The sequence below is a fragment of the Musca vetustissima genome, unplaced genomic scaffold, assembly GCF_032173495.1.
Source record: "Musca vetustissima isolate MV318-11 ecotype Yass unplaced genomic scaffold, APGP_CSIRO_Mvet_v1 utg39773, whole genome shotgun sequence".
Lineage (NCBI taxonomy): Eukaryota > Metazoa > Arthropoda > Insecta > Diptera > Muscidae > Musca > Musca vetustissima.
This window is the reverse complement of record NW_026884389.1, coordinates 34,343-48,508: the sequence shown is the minus strand read 5'-3', so window position 1 is coordinate 48,508 and position 14,166 is coordinate 34,343. Positions and strand designations below refer to the sequence as shown.

Genomic DNA, 14,166 nt, shown 5'->3' with positions numbered 1-14,166 from the left:
AAACTTTCAGTTGTGCAAATATAAAAGTTTCTCATTATACCTTCCTATTAACGAAAGGGGATTTTATACTACGTTTTAAATGTCTCCTCTAGGCAAGAAATTAGATTTAGTTACTGCTGACAACCTTTAAATCGCTTCAAAACTCAAAAATTACTGAAATATTTTCTTGGTAGGAACTCAATCGAATTCCATTACACAGGACTCGACTGTAGCACTGTTTAAAAAAGAAAATAAAAAAAGAAAATCCCCAGAGATAAAGAAAAAAATTACGTATTTTATAAAAAATAATTATTAACCCAATTAATTGTCATCAATAAAATTAGTAATGCGATACAACACACATACATTCGATATATCAGTATCGTTAGGACCCTCCCATAAAAAATAGAGAAATAAATTATGCGGTTTTTATTTTGTATTAATTGATTACGTCGTTTGTTTGTTTGTCGTATCCAAAATAATGTGTAGTGTAAAACATTGTAATTGTGTACTAGTAATTATTTAGTTATGTTTTTAGTATTTACAGTAATATTAACAATAACAAAAAAGAGGAAATTATAATGTAATTATTAATAATGAATGAGTACGCGTACATAACAGAAAAATCAAATATATACATACAAATTGGAATGTGTTTATTTATTTATTTATTTTTTTTTTTTTTTGGGAAAATTCAGAATTTACTTTTTAGTGATGTATGTCAAGTATCAAATGAGTTATTAAAACAGTCGTCGTTGAGAAGTGAACGAGAGAGGACGCTTTTTAGAAATCTAAATCATACTACATACAATATTTCTGCTTGTATATATTATTTCTCCTTGTATATTTATTAAAGAATTACATTTTATTTTAAATAAACCTGAATTATAAAATGAAAAGCATCTTGACATAGCATATAGAAAATATATTTTATACATATATGTCTTTACCTACTAAATGTCTCCTATAGTCAGGGAAGACTTTCTATAGACGGAAAATTCACGGAATGCTTGATTAGAATTTAGTGGTGGAGTACGTTCAAGTTTTGGAAGACAAATTATTGCCTTTTTTTGGAAAGCAGCAACAATGAAGAACTCGTTTTTCAGCAGTAAAAGTCGACACACTTAAAATCAAAAACATATTAAAATTTCCGACCAGAGTCCGATCGGGAACATGACTCGTCGTGTCTATGCAGAAAACCGCCGATACCTAACTGTATTTTACCTCCAAGAAGTGATTATCGATGAATGGCGTCAATCGATGAAGGTTTGCGAATAATTTTGATCAACAGTGTGTTGGATACATTTTTTGAACTTATTCAAAATAGGGGCGCCCTACCCATTTTTGATTAATGTTATTTTATTTTAATTAAGTTTTTAAAAATTAATTTACCTAATTTTGTAAAAGTGCGTCTATAGTTATGCAACACCAGTTAGTTTAAAAGTACTGAATCGGAAATCGGATTGTTTATTTAAAAAAATATATGTATGACATCATTATTTAATTATTGGAAACTCTTAGATAACCATTCTCACTTATTATTATTTTTATTAATTTGGTTTGGAGATCTATTGAATTATTTCCCGACATCACTATCATGAAATGATAATTGTGTGACATTTTTTGGTTCAAATTCAAACACTTCTCATTTAAATGATCGTCAAAACTACCTTTGTTCCAAAGAAGCAGGGATCAAATGAAATAATTTTTAAAATAATAATAATAAAAAACAAAACACCATAGAAAATCATCAACTAGTTTCCTAGATGCAATAATAAAAAAATCAATACAATATAGAATATATAGTAACATATTTACAACACAGAAAAGTGAACATAAAAAATAACAAAAAGAAAAAAATATATACATATATAATATGAAATATTCATCAAGTGCATCCAATATAGCTATAATAAAAAAATGATATATAAAAAATAACAACAAAATATATATTCTTATAAACTATATAGAAAAAATATATATACACACACAAGAAAAACAAACTAATAATAGACAAAAGTCACACAAAAAATTATGTATACGTTACATTGGTATTTTATGAGAATTATGAATTTCAATAAATTTACAGAATTGTGGGCATGAATTATATGGGATGAAAGGGCTATATTTATGCATTGTTAAATTCAACGTAATTGTGGATAAAAACGACAACTTAGCACACAAAAAAAATCATTATTTTATTTATTTGTTATTATTATTTTTTTTTTTTTTTTGAAATGTCTTTAAGAGTGTTTTTTATCAGAATAATTAATTTTTTAATATCAAGCGAATATAAGAAAATACTTTATTTCATATTTGCAGATTTTTGTTGGTGAATATTTAAAATTGAACGGTCGTTTCGCTTTCATTTTCTCTAAATGTCCCATAATGTCTGCCTCTGCCAAGTGTTATTTTCAGATTCCAAATCATCACCTTCGCCGACATAACAACAAAAAGGTTAACAAAAAACAATTACTCCAGCAAACCAATAAATATTGTTTTACAAAAAAAATTCACAATAAAAAATAACAATTAAAATAGTATAAAAGTAGCAACAAGAATCTAGCGCATACCTATATATATACAATATATGAAATGAAAATACATAAAAGCATACAAGGGCCTATGTGGATAATTGAAATAGTAAACAAAAATATAAAAAAATAATATAACATATATTCTAGAGTATATATCTGTATTTATGTAGACTCATAAGCAAGAAAATAAAAAAAAAATAAATCTAGTTTGTAGTACTAAAATGTTAGAAAATATACACATAAATGTATAATAAAAAAGTGAAATAAACATGCAAGAATAACAACAAAAACAATATTAAACAAAAGGCGGGAAAATAATATGTAAAGGAAATTTAAATTTAGAGGAATATATATGTAAAAAAACAACAAAAACAAGAACAATGCATTATGATATGAAGAAAATTGGTGTTTTAATTAAAAATGGTTTGGTTTGGGGATATTACATTCTGACATTGTGTCAATTGATTTACTTTGTTTTAAATGTTATAATTTAAAGCATAATCCTAGGCGCTAAAATAAATTCAGTCTGCTCATTACATTTCCATGTATTTTATTATTAAAATATAACTCCTAAAACTATTGTACTCTTTTCCAACATTTATAAAATAACACAATAGCACCGTTTTAAACGATCTGGCAACATTGTTGTTAAATTAGCTGCCAATCGATTGAGCAAAATGTAAATTTCTTGCCTTTTTCATTTTGTGGTAACAGGCAACCAGAACGATGTGACAGCTATATTTTAACACAAGGTCGATTTCAAATGGCTATAACTCAGCAATGCGTTGACAGATTTTTATGAAACTTTTACCACTAGTAAAGGGAAAAAGTTTAATTTTTATGCGAATTGATAGATTAGGGAAAACGATGGTGAGTAATGAGAAAATCACGATTCTTTGTAGACTTATTAAGTGTCATAAAACGAAGGGAAAATTTGAGATTTTTTGAAAAATTTTGACATTTAGTTACTGTTGACGATATGGACAACAATGAATACTCTTCAATTTGGCCATATACCTAAAATTTTTCGAAATATGAATGAATTTCAAAAAGACTTTTAATTTACATTTTTACTATTTTAAGACGAACAAAAATCGGGAATTTAAGTTCGATTTTAAGTAAATCTACAAAATTTTAGATTGTAAAATATTTTGATGGATTTTTGCCTTTCCCTTTACGGTTTGAAACCCCCTCAAATCCCCCAAATCAATGTGTGCGATTTGTATACCCTTCACCACACTGTGGTACAGGATATTATGACTTTGTGCATATGTTTGTAACAGGCAAAGCGAAACAAGATAGACACATGGTTCCTTTTGAGAATATTCATAGAATCACTTTCTGAATCGATTTATGCATGTCCGTCCGTCTGTAAATTGTAAACGTACATATATATTTTCGTCCGATTTAAGGTAAATGGTGCGCCAAAGTCCCTAAATATCTTTCGATTTGCACGAAATTTGACATAGCGTACTAAATTAAGTCTAGAACGATATGTGTTGAGTTTCGTGAAAATCGGTTAATATTTAGATATAGCTCACATATATATTTTCGTCCGATTTAATAGAAATGGTGACCTATGTTCATTTCATGTCAATGTTCTTTCGAAATTGTCACGTCTATTAGGATACTATGTGGAATATTCTCAAAGTGGTGAGGGGTATCATATAGTCGGCCCAGTCCGACTTTACTACTTTCCTTACTGGTTCATTTTCAGGTAATAGCATCGAACAGTTGGTATATTTGGGAACATCGTTGAATAACTCGGCGAAAAATTAACCGATTTTCATAAATTTTGCACAAATGATTCGAGGGGATTCCAGCAATTTTATTCTACATTGATAATAAATATATAAATATTGATATTTCCCCTTTTTCAATAATTTTCTCCTTCACAAAAATAGAAAAAGAAATATATTCGATGCTTTTTTTATTATTAAAATAAATATAAAGTTTTACAAAATTTTATTGGTACACATTTGTAATTAATTAACATTGCCATCTACATATTAGGAATTAACAAACTGCATTACAAGGCAAATTGGTCATAATATAGTAAAAAAAATATGCTTTTTTCAAACAATTAAGCATTTGTCTAAAAATAAAATATAAAAGAAAAAATTTAATTAGTAAAATTTTAATAGATATAAAATGAAATAAAAAGTGAGTACGAAAAAAAGTGTCATATGGAAATTCCCTAACTAAATATAATGCCATCGCATAACAAACCGCACTCGTTTTTCCTATCGTATACTTTGACGGAAAACACTTTGTTTAGCTTTGGCACCGGCTGTAGATGATTTTTTAGCCGTATGTGGATCTGGGGCAAAACAATTCCAAAGACGTAAAGTTTCATCGGCACCAGCACTAATTACAGTACTACCATCGGGCGACAATGCCATTTGTAAAACTCTAGACGTGTGCCCGGTAAGTTCAGCTTGTTTTACCATTGAGGGATATTTCCAGATGGTCAATTGATTATTGGCAAAACCATGAGCCGAAATGAGTTCTTTGTAGTTACGTGACCAAAGTAGAGCACAAACTTGTGACTTGGAATCGACAGAATTAATCAGAGAGCCATTGTTAACATTCCAGAATTTAATACATCTATCAGCAGTACCTCCTCCCGAGGCAAGGATATTAGGCTGCCAAGGACACCAGGCCAAAGCACGTACGGCAGCCTGATGTTCGTTGAGAATGTGTAGAGGTTCATTGCCAGTGCCAACACCGCCACTAACGGCAGCCCAAACATTTACCAAGTTGTCATTGCCACCACTAGCCAAGTATTTGAAATCAGTCGACCATTTAAGACCACAAACTTCCTGGGTGTGGCCAGCCAGATTTGCCACCTTATGTTCACGAGCCCGGACATCATGATGGATTATGGTGCCATCACGACTGCCCGAAGATACCAAGAATGAATTCCAAGCCAAGGCGCCAACACGGGCCGAGTGACCATCCATTACACGTAAACGTTTTATTTTAGAGCAATCCCACAGCTCAACGGCTCCCGTATTGTTTCCAATGGCCAAAATCTGTCCCTCCTGTATCCATGCCAAAGCACAGGCATGATCACCCTCTTCATATTCCACCAATTGTTCAATGTTACCCGTGGCAGCATTCCACAAATAAACAGCATTGCCCAAAGCCACTGTGACAATGTTATCAGCACTCCAGTCCAAAAGATTTAAATCTATAAAAATATTACACGTTTAAAAAATCTCCGAATACACTTCCCACAATACCTACAATAGTCATTGATAATATCAGGAGCATCCAATATACGATCCGATGTTGTGGGTATATAACGTGAACCACTTTTCGTAGATATGGGTGTCTTAATGGAATACACAACTTTGAGGGGGTTAGTGTGTGATTCAGGTGCAGCTGGTGCCTTATTTTGATAGGACAGGATACGTGTAGTTTTACCATCAGCCACTTGCATTGAATCCGATATCAATTTTTGGCGTTCAGCTTTGGCTGGTGTCATTTTGTTACTATTATTGGAGTTACCACTGTCGTTTTCTTCGTCATTTTCTGATTTGTCTTGTTCTTGTTTTATCTAAAAGATTTTATGTTAAATTTCTAAACATCCAAAGACATTGCATTACATTACTACATACCAAATAATGACCCAATTCAAAATTGGTTGTACCACGATTTGGAATGAAACGATCTCCACCGCCAGGCGTTTTTGATCCCTTACTGGGTGTTGGTGTCTTCTTACTTTTTGCATCTCCAGTCTTACCCGGTGTCTTGGTCGGTGGATTTGCTCCCGAGAAACTGGTATTGTACGAAACAGATAGCACCGAGCGACTACCATTCAAATGACTGGAGGACGAAGCGTCCATCATTTTCTTTTGCCATCGTGGTGGTGGACCCCTGGTAATTTCACCATCCATTGTCAAAGCGCTGTTGATTTCATTGAAAAAATTAAATTGTGACATTTTTACTTAGTTAATTTAATAGAGTTGTTGTCATAAATTATGAAAAGGTATTGGATGTTGTTCTTCATTCCTCGATCTATTCGGCACTGTTCAAACAATGGCGGCTAAACAATATTTTGCGCTCGCAAGCGCTGTTTGTTGTCAATTTATGGTGATTGCCGGTGTTATTTTTGACAGCAGTTAGTCAATACGTATTGTGTTGTATTCAGTTGAAATGTTATTCTGTCAAGTATATGGTTTGTTCCCGTACTGCAAGAATATACTAATTTTTACTATTTTGTTTGATATAAAAAGTTGTTATCGTAGTAAAAAGTAATAGATTTTCCAGTACGGGAACACAACAAATAATGTTTTTATGAATAATTTTTCCAAGTCTATAAACGCGTTTATATTTAGAAAATGCACTCGAGCTCAAATGTCAATTCCATAGCGTATACGTCAAATATAATCCACTGGATTTTTGAACATGATTAAGGTGACGTATAAGCTATGGAATTGAGATCGAGTGGATTTCGTAAATCTAAACGGGTGTCAGATTAGCATTTAAACTACATTCAACACCGACATTCACCATAAATTGACAACATACAGTGCTTGTGAGCGTAAAAAATTTTTCAGCCGCAAAAAAAAAACATGGATTTTTGTACAATATTTTGATAAAAACTATTCGAGAAAGAAGTGTGGATTTTTAAAGTATAATGTTGCCTAGGAATATTAGACCCATAGGCGTCGGTTTAAAAAAAAAAGGAATAATAGTACGTTTACATTACATTTAATCCAACGAATATTAGAGATAGAAGCGGAAACTTACAGAATTTTTTTCTCTAAAAAATATTAGGCCAAGAACAGAGAATTTTTAATAATAAAAAAAATAACTAACATTTCTCCAATGACCAAAGATCGTAGATTTTTATTGATAAATTTATCTTAGGAATATTAGATTAGTAGTGTAAATATTTAAAGACAAAAAGTAAATTGTAAAATAATTTACAAACAACTTTCTTTTGTGTAGACAATAGCAAATATACAAACCATTTTCACCCATAGTCAGTAGTCACACGGGCAAATTTTGTGGTAAAGTAAATTGAGTTTATGGGCGAAAGAGGTGAGAGGAATAAAAGGGGGTACATACATACTTGTACTCCGCAATTCTTTTTTTTTTTTTTTTTTGGATTTTGGTAGTGTAGCCGATTCTCAGCTGTGTTGGTCGGTTACCCGCAGTAACCATACACCACTACTATCGATGTTTATTGGTGTCGATAAATGTGTACATGATAATCGATTATATTAACATTAATTATAGCGTAATGTGTATTGAGTGAATGAATTTGCATAATTCTTCGAGAGCTGGAATCGAGCGGCTATGTAGTAAGCTGGGTAAGTTTGTGTAATTGTTAAATATTGAATAATTAGTTCTGTGGGAGTTGTATTTGCAGCAATTGAAAATGACGTGGTTTTCGGTTTCGGGTGTGTTGCAGGAGTCGCAAAGGTTGTTGTTTGCAATGTTGATTCGGTGTAGGTAAGTTTTTCCATACGTATGCCCAGCAAACAGTCTGTTAATTAATTTGATGTTTCCAGGTGATATTGATGAGCCGGCGAACCAGTGCTGTTTTGGGGGTTCGGGAAAGAATTGTGAAAAGTAAGTACCTTTGGAAATAGAAGTCTCCTTGAAGATTGTGACCCATTCATCCCACAGGGTATTGTATATTAAAGTATGTGCATCTTTTACCGCATGATATGAATGAATAATGCATCCAACATCTGCGGCAAGCTTGGCGAAGTGGTCGGCTTTTTCATTGGCCTGTATTCCAATGTGCGAAGGAGTCCAAATAAACGTGAGTAGAGTGATTGGTGACATATTTATCTTTTCGATAATAATATTGGCCAGGTAGTTCTGTGAGGTGTTGTTCCTTAAGAGTGAAAGAGCATTTTTACTGTCGGTTAAAATTACGGCCTTTTCAATGCCATCCTCTAAAATAACGTCAACAGCCTTGTTAATGGCGTTCAGTTCACCCATTAGTGAAGACAGTTTTGCCTCAATTTTAAATAGAAAATTGTGATTGCAAGATATGTTACACACTGCACATCCGGTACTGTGTGCAGATATGGATGCATCTGTTGCCCATACCGAGCAGCCAAAAAATTTGATGTCACTTAGGGTTTCTTGAAGTATGGATCGGAAAAACTCTTTGGGTTTATTGCCTTTGCTTGCCTTGAAAATGTCCATGAGGAATGAAATTTTGTTTGAGGGTGTAACAGCTTCGTTCACCACCACACTATCAAAGATGTGTTTAAATTTAATGTATGTTTGACCGAGACTGGTTTTTGCCAAGGGGTTTGAAGTAATTCGTCTGTATGTATCATGATGAACGATTTTGAACTTTATAAGCTCTTTCGACGCCAAGTATTGGGCTCGTAGACCAGGAGGTAAACATAAGGATAGATCATAAATGATGTGAGTTGGAGTTGAAGGGGTTAACCCAAGGCTTCTTCGTAACGTCTGGTTTTGAAAAGTGGTTACCTTACGATTTATATAGGTTGGCATGTGGGCCATTGAGGATATCGAGTACTCTATTTTAGAGAAAATTATTGATTTGGATAACATGATTGCAGTTTTTGGGTTAATACCCTGCTTGAATGAATTTATCATTTTTAGTGCGTTTGACGACGTCGAACATGTGGACATGACGTCATCGTAGTGCTCTTTTAAAGTCAAGCTGTTTTTAATATTTCTTCCCAAAAACTTAATAGTATTGACTGTTCTTATTGTTGTGCCCTGAATATGTATTTTAGGGATTTTTCTTGCTCCTTTTGCAACGTACATGACAGTAGTTTTTTCATTATTCTGTTTCAGATTCAATTTAGTTAGAATTCGAAGGAAGTTGTTAAATTTAATTTGCAGATTGTTGTTGGCAGTGTTAAAATCCTTGTTTGCAGAAAGCAATATAAAATCATCAGCGAACTGGAAGCAGTAAGTGGATTGATCATTTATACAATGAAGACCCATGGTGTAAATGTTGAATAAAATGGGACTGAGGCAGCTTCCTTGTGGAAGTCCATTATAAATTTCCAATTCGTTGTTACCCATAATGAGAACACGACGTTGGAGAAAATTTATTATCCAGTGAGTTAAATCAAGTGGACAGTTTAGATCTTGGAGAATTTTGTATAACATATCGAGCTTGACACAGTCATAAGCTTTGGCCACATCTACTGATAAAAGAATCACCTTATCTCCCTTTTCTTTATGCGAATTCACAAAGTGAAGAATATCATTAATACACATGGATGCCGATAGGTGCTTTCTGTACGCATATGTTCTGGATGGAAGAATATTATATTTCTCAAGGAAAGCTAAGAGGCGATCTTTGACCATTAAATTGATGATTTTAAGAAATACAGATATGAGGGCTATTGGTCTGTAATTAGTGAATATTTCTAGGTCTTTACCTCTTTTTGGGATCGGTATAACCTTAATTTTTCGCCATTCATCCTTTATATTGCATTTCATCCATTCACTATTAATGGCAGAGAGTAAATTTATTTTAGACGCATCTGAAAGTTGACTCAGCATTTCATAGGTAACCCCATCTATACCAGCAGCGGATGGTTTTTTCTTGTTTTTTAGAACATGCTCAAATTCTTCCTTAGTGAATTTTTCACTTGAGAAGTGTGGAGTTTGTACCATATTGACCGGTGTGTTGTCAGGAACCTGATTTTTTAAGTGAATTAAAAAAGGTTTGTCATTATCAGAAGACCATTTTGACGGCATCGTAGAATTTAAAGAATTTTTACACCCACGAACAAATTTAAACAGGGCTTTAGAACTTGGAGCATTGCTTAGTTGTTGGATATTTCTTTTGAATGCATGTTGCTTGGCATATTTGACCGATTTTTTAAAATTTTTCTTTGCAATTATTAAATTTTCTGCAGTTACATTATTGTTGTTGATATCGAATTTCTTTTGTGCCGCTACGTAGAGTCTGTAATTCTTTTCCACGATCGAATCCCACCAATATTTTGGAATAGCATTTTCAGTGACTGTGTACGTTGATGCTTTAAATTCATTTTTAAAAGTATCATGTATGTCGTCGAAAGACGTAGGCAGATTAATGCTGTTTAGATTACTGAAGAGTTTTCTTTTAGCTAAAAATTTTTGAGGTTTTGGGATTATAGTTGATATGCTCATTACAATTGGAAAGTGGTGACTTCCTCCAATTGTTGATGGATAAACGTCCCACGAAGTTGTGATATGTGAATTCGTAAAGGATAGATCTAGTACGGATCCCGTAGATTCGTGAAGCTGTTTTTTAAATGTGCAACTACCATTATTAAGGCAGCGAAAAGATGATGAATCAAAGGCTGTCTTTACGATTTTACCCCTTTGAGAATCAAAGTTATCCCCGTATGAAGTGTGGCGGGCGTTGAAGTCTCCACATATGAAAACATTTGGCTTGGTTTCCAGGAATGATATCAATTTATCGAGCTCATTTCTGATGGTATTGCACTTGAGAGAATGTGGAAAGTAGATTGAAACAATCGTTATATTCGAGGAGAGGCTCAGAGTTTCACAAATCAATATATCCAAAGATGTCGGAAAGCTAACTTTCCTGAATTTTATTCTATTATGGAAGACTAAGGCAACACCACCGTAGTTGTCTTGTCGTTTTTTTGAGATAATGGTGTAATTAAATATTGATGTGGCATTTTTATTTTCATCAATGTTAAATATTTCAGACAGGATGCAAATATCGACATTTAATTTTTTTAAATAGAATTCCAGATAACTTTTGTTTTTATTTAGACTTTGTATATTGTATTGTAATAAGTTCATGTTGTTTTGTTATTGCTTTAAATTTTTAGGTTGCGTGTATATTTGGGTCTATGCTGTTAGTTTCCAGAAATGGGCTGTCTGTTACTGATGGCAGTAACGATTGCTGAAATTTTTTTAGGATATTTAGACCTTCGGCGCTGTTAAGTGAGGTTAGTACTTTCGACATTTCATTAGCAAAATTTGAAAACATTTTTTCTATTTCAGATACTTTGGAGAAGTTTACTTGTTCGAAGATGGGTTTAGACGGAGCTAGTTGGAGAGGGCTGGCAACGGCATGATGTGCGTAAATTCGAGGAGTCGCAATTTTACTATATTTTGTTTTTGTAACTCTCCTATTTATTTCATCATGGACTGTTCTTTTTGGTGCTTTGTTTTTATTGATTAAAGGAAATTCATTGTTGTATTGATCTTCAGAGAGAATTTGGTAGTAATTCTGTGTTTCTGGATATTTACTAATGACTTCTCTTCTTGAGAGGTTGGTGAGAGCCATTATGCTATTTATGTTTTCTTCAGTTTTCCATTTTGGGCAAAGTTTCTGGTCAGTTGCACAGTGATCAGTACCATTACAAAGAATACATCGCGGTGGACCGCATTCACCTTTGCATGTTGTTGTTGAACGACAGTCCTGACATTTTGGTGTTTTGCATTGAGTGGGACATATTATTAGTTTTCCGCACGTTAAGCACCTTTTTGTTAACCTGCAACGGTCACCTATGTGACCTAGGCGCACGCAGTTTAAACACAGACGAGAACGACGTACATACAGCTCTGGGGAAATTTTAGTACCACACATAAGTATTTCAGTGGGTACACCATCGTATATAATGCCGATTTTGATTGTTTCGGTATATTCAGTTTTGTTTTCTTCATTTCTCCTTGTAAAGCGATAGACAGACACTACATCCATGTCATTGTTTGCTTCAATTTGCTGCTTAATTGTGATCGCAGAAATACTTTTGGGTACATTCCTAATAATGTAAAATCGTTGCACAAATCTTTCTGGAATGAAAGCTTTGAGGCCAATTTTTTTTAAGTCTGGGTTTGCCGCAAAATTGTTTGCTGCATTTGCATTATTAAAAGTTAGCCTGAAGGTATTGTAACCAATATTTTTACAGGCATAATCAGTGATGTTAATTTCTTGAAATCTGGCATAAAGTTGTAATTCACTATTTTTCCTTCTTGTATTGATTGGTATTTCTGATGACACTAATACAAAGAAAGGGCCAGGATGGTATTGAGGGTATGAAATGGTTCCTTCATTTAAAGAATTATAAATATGTTCATTTTCTAATTGAGTGATTGATGGCGGTTCTGAGTTTGTGTTGGTAATTTGATTTCTAACCGGAGTTCCATTACAGTTTTTGAAAGTTTTTGTATCATTTACAATACTGCAAGCTCTTCTTTTATTTTGCTCCCCCAATGGAGGAGGTGGAGCAGGCGGTGGAGGAGTTTCACCTACTCCCCCCATCTTTATGCTTTTAATATTGTTTAATTAATTTTGTTAAAAAAAATAACAAAAGAGAAAAAAAAAACAATTTTGTTTGTGTGTTGTTTTGATATATATGTTTTGTTGTTGCTGTTTCCGAATACGCAGAGAGGTAATAAGCGACCAGCGCGAGTAGTCTAATGTCAACAGATGTTGAAGAGCGACTGCTCCGCAATTCTCTTTTGTTTCGTTATTCGTTGTAAACAACTGAAGTTGGCTGCAGAAAAGTTTTGCATTTTCTTTCATTTTATGTTTTCTGTCGGCAAACAAACGCCAAGGCAGTTAATAAAATTAAAACCTTTTGCGAGGAAAAAAACACATAATATGTCTGTCGAGTAATTCAAGAGTTCCTTTTATAATTTCAATGGTCAAACATGGTCAAACGAGAAAATGAGTGTGTGGAAGAATAAGAAAATTCATAAATTTGATGCAAGGGTCATTTGCGTGTCTAAACAACAATGCAATTTTTAAAAAAATTGAGAAGAAAATTTGTCATGAAATTTTGCACGTGTGACTACTGACATACATCTAAATTTTTGTCAATTGGACAATTTTTGAAATTTTCAAATACAATTTCAAATAATGAGAAATTAGCTGAAATGTATTAAACATAAAAGGAATCGAAAAATCAGTAGGTTAACCCTGTAAAAAGTTCTAATGTACAAGGAGTTTTACGCCTAATAGTGAAGATTTCTTAGCCGAAACGCGCTTCAAAACTTTGACCAAGGAGCATAGATTTTTAAAGAATATTTTTGTCAAGACTCTTGGATAAAAAAGTCTAAATTTTAAAAAAATATATGAACAATATTTTATTATGATAACAATTTTCCTTTATGAAATCTGAAAAAAACAGTAAAAACCATAGTACAATAACAAGAGGTAGATTAATGGAACATACTGATTACAATAACAAGAGGTAGATTATTGAAACCTTTGATTACAATGTCTTCTTGTGTTTATGTTATTCCAATCATGTTTGCAACTCTTGACTTTCGGTTTTTTGCGATATTTTTCGTATTAAAACAAAAAACATTAAAAATATGCCAAATAAATAAAACAACCTGTTTGATATGTTTCCGTACTGCACAAATCTACTAGTTTCTACTATTTTTCGATACCATTTATTTTCCCAAGAATATCACACCAAGCAACGACACGTTATTACTGTAGGTTGAATTGTCAGCTGTTATGCCTTAATCGATGTGGTTATCGACATAGTGGTGTCATCAATGCCAAGTGAATGCATACAACACAAGACTGTCGACGAAGAAGAAGCACTGAATCAATGGTTTATTTCAACATTCCAATTGGAAGTGGGGAAAAAGGATTTAATATCATTCCATCAAGGACACTAATACACAATAACAACACCACCACCTAACA

General features: G+C 33.0%; 1 protein-coding gene across 1 annotated transcript; it reads right to left on the bottom strand.

Moving 5' to 3' along the window:
- Positions 1 to 4,759: 4,759 nt before the first annotated feature.
- Positions 4,760 to 6,479, bottom strand: LOC133331346 (cell division cycle protein 20 homolog). Its single transcript, XM_061539742.1, has 3 exons — positions 6,140 to 6,479; positions 5,766 to 6,078; positions 4,760 to 5,709 (listed from the first exon to the last, which is right to left on the bottom strand). Exons 1-3 carry the CDS (start codon positions 6,461 to 6,463, stop codon positions 4,760 to 4,762), a joined length of 1,587 nt encoding a protein of 528 aa, XP_061395726.1. The 5' UTR covers positions 6,464 to 6,479.
- Positions 6,480 to 14,166: the final 7,687 nt, after the last annotated feature.

Bases quoted from the DNA above. Each gene is read 5' to 3' on its own strand.
- LOC133331346 (XM_061539742.1), bottom strand. From the start codon at position 6,463: ATGTCACAATTTAATTTTTTCAATGAAATCAACAGCGCTTTGACAATG. The intron at 6,079-6,139 runs GTATGTAGTAAT...AAAATCTTTTAG, and splicing joins TTGAATTGGGTCATTATTTG to ATAAAACAAGAACAAGACAA. The intron at 5,710-5,765 runs GTAGGTATTGTG...ATATTTTTATAG, and splicing joins TGATATTATCAATGACTATT to ATTTAAATCTTTTGGACTGG.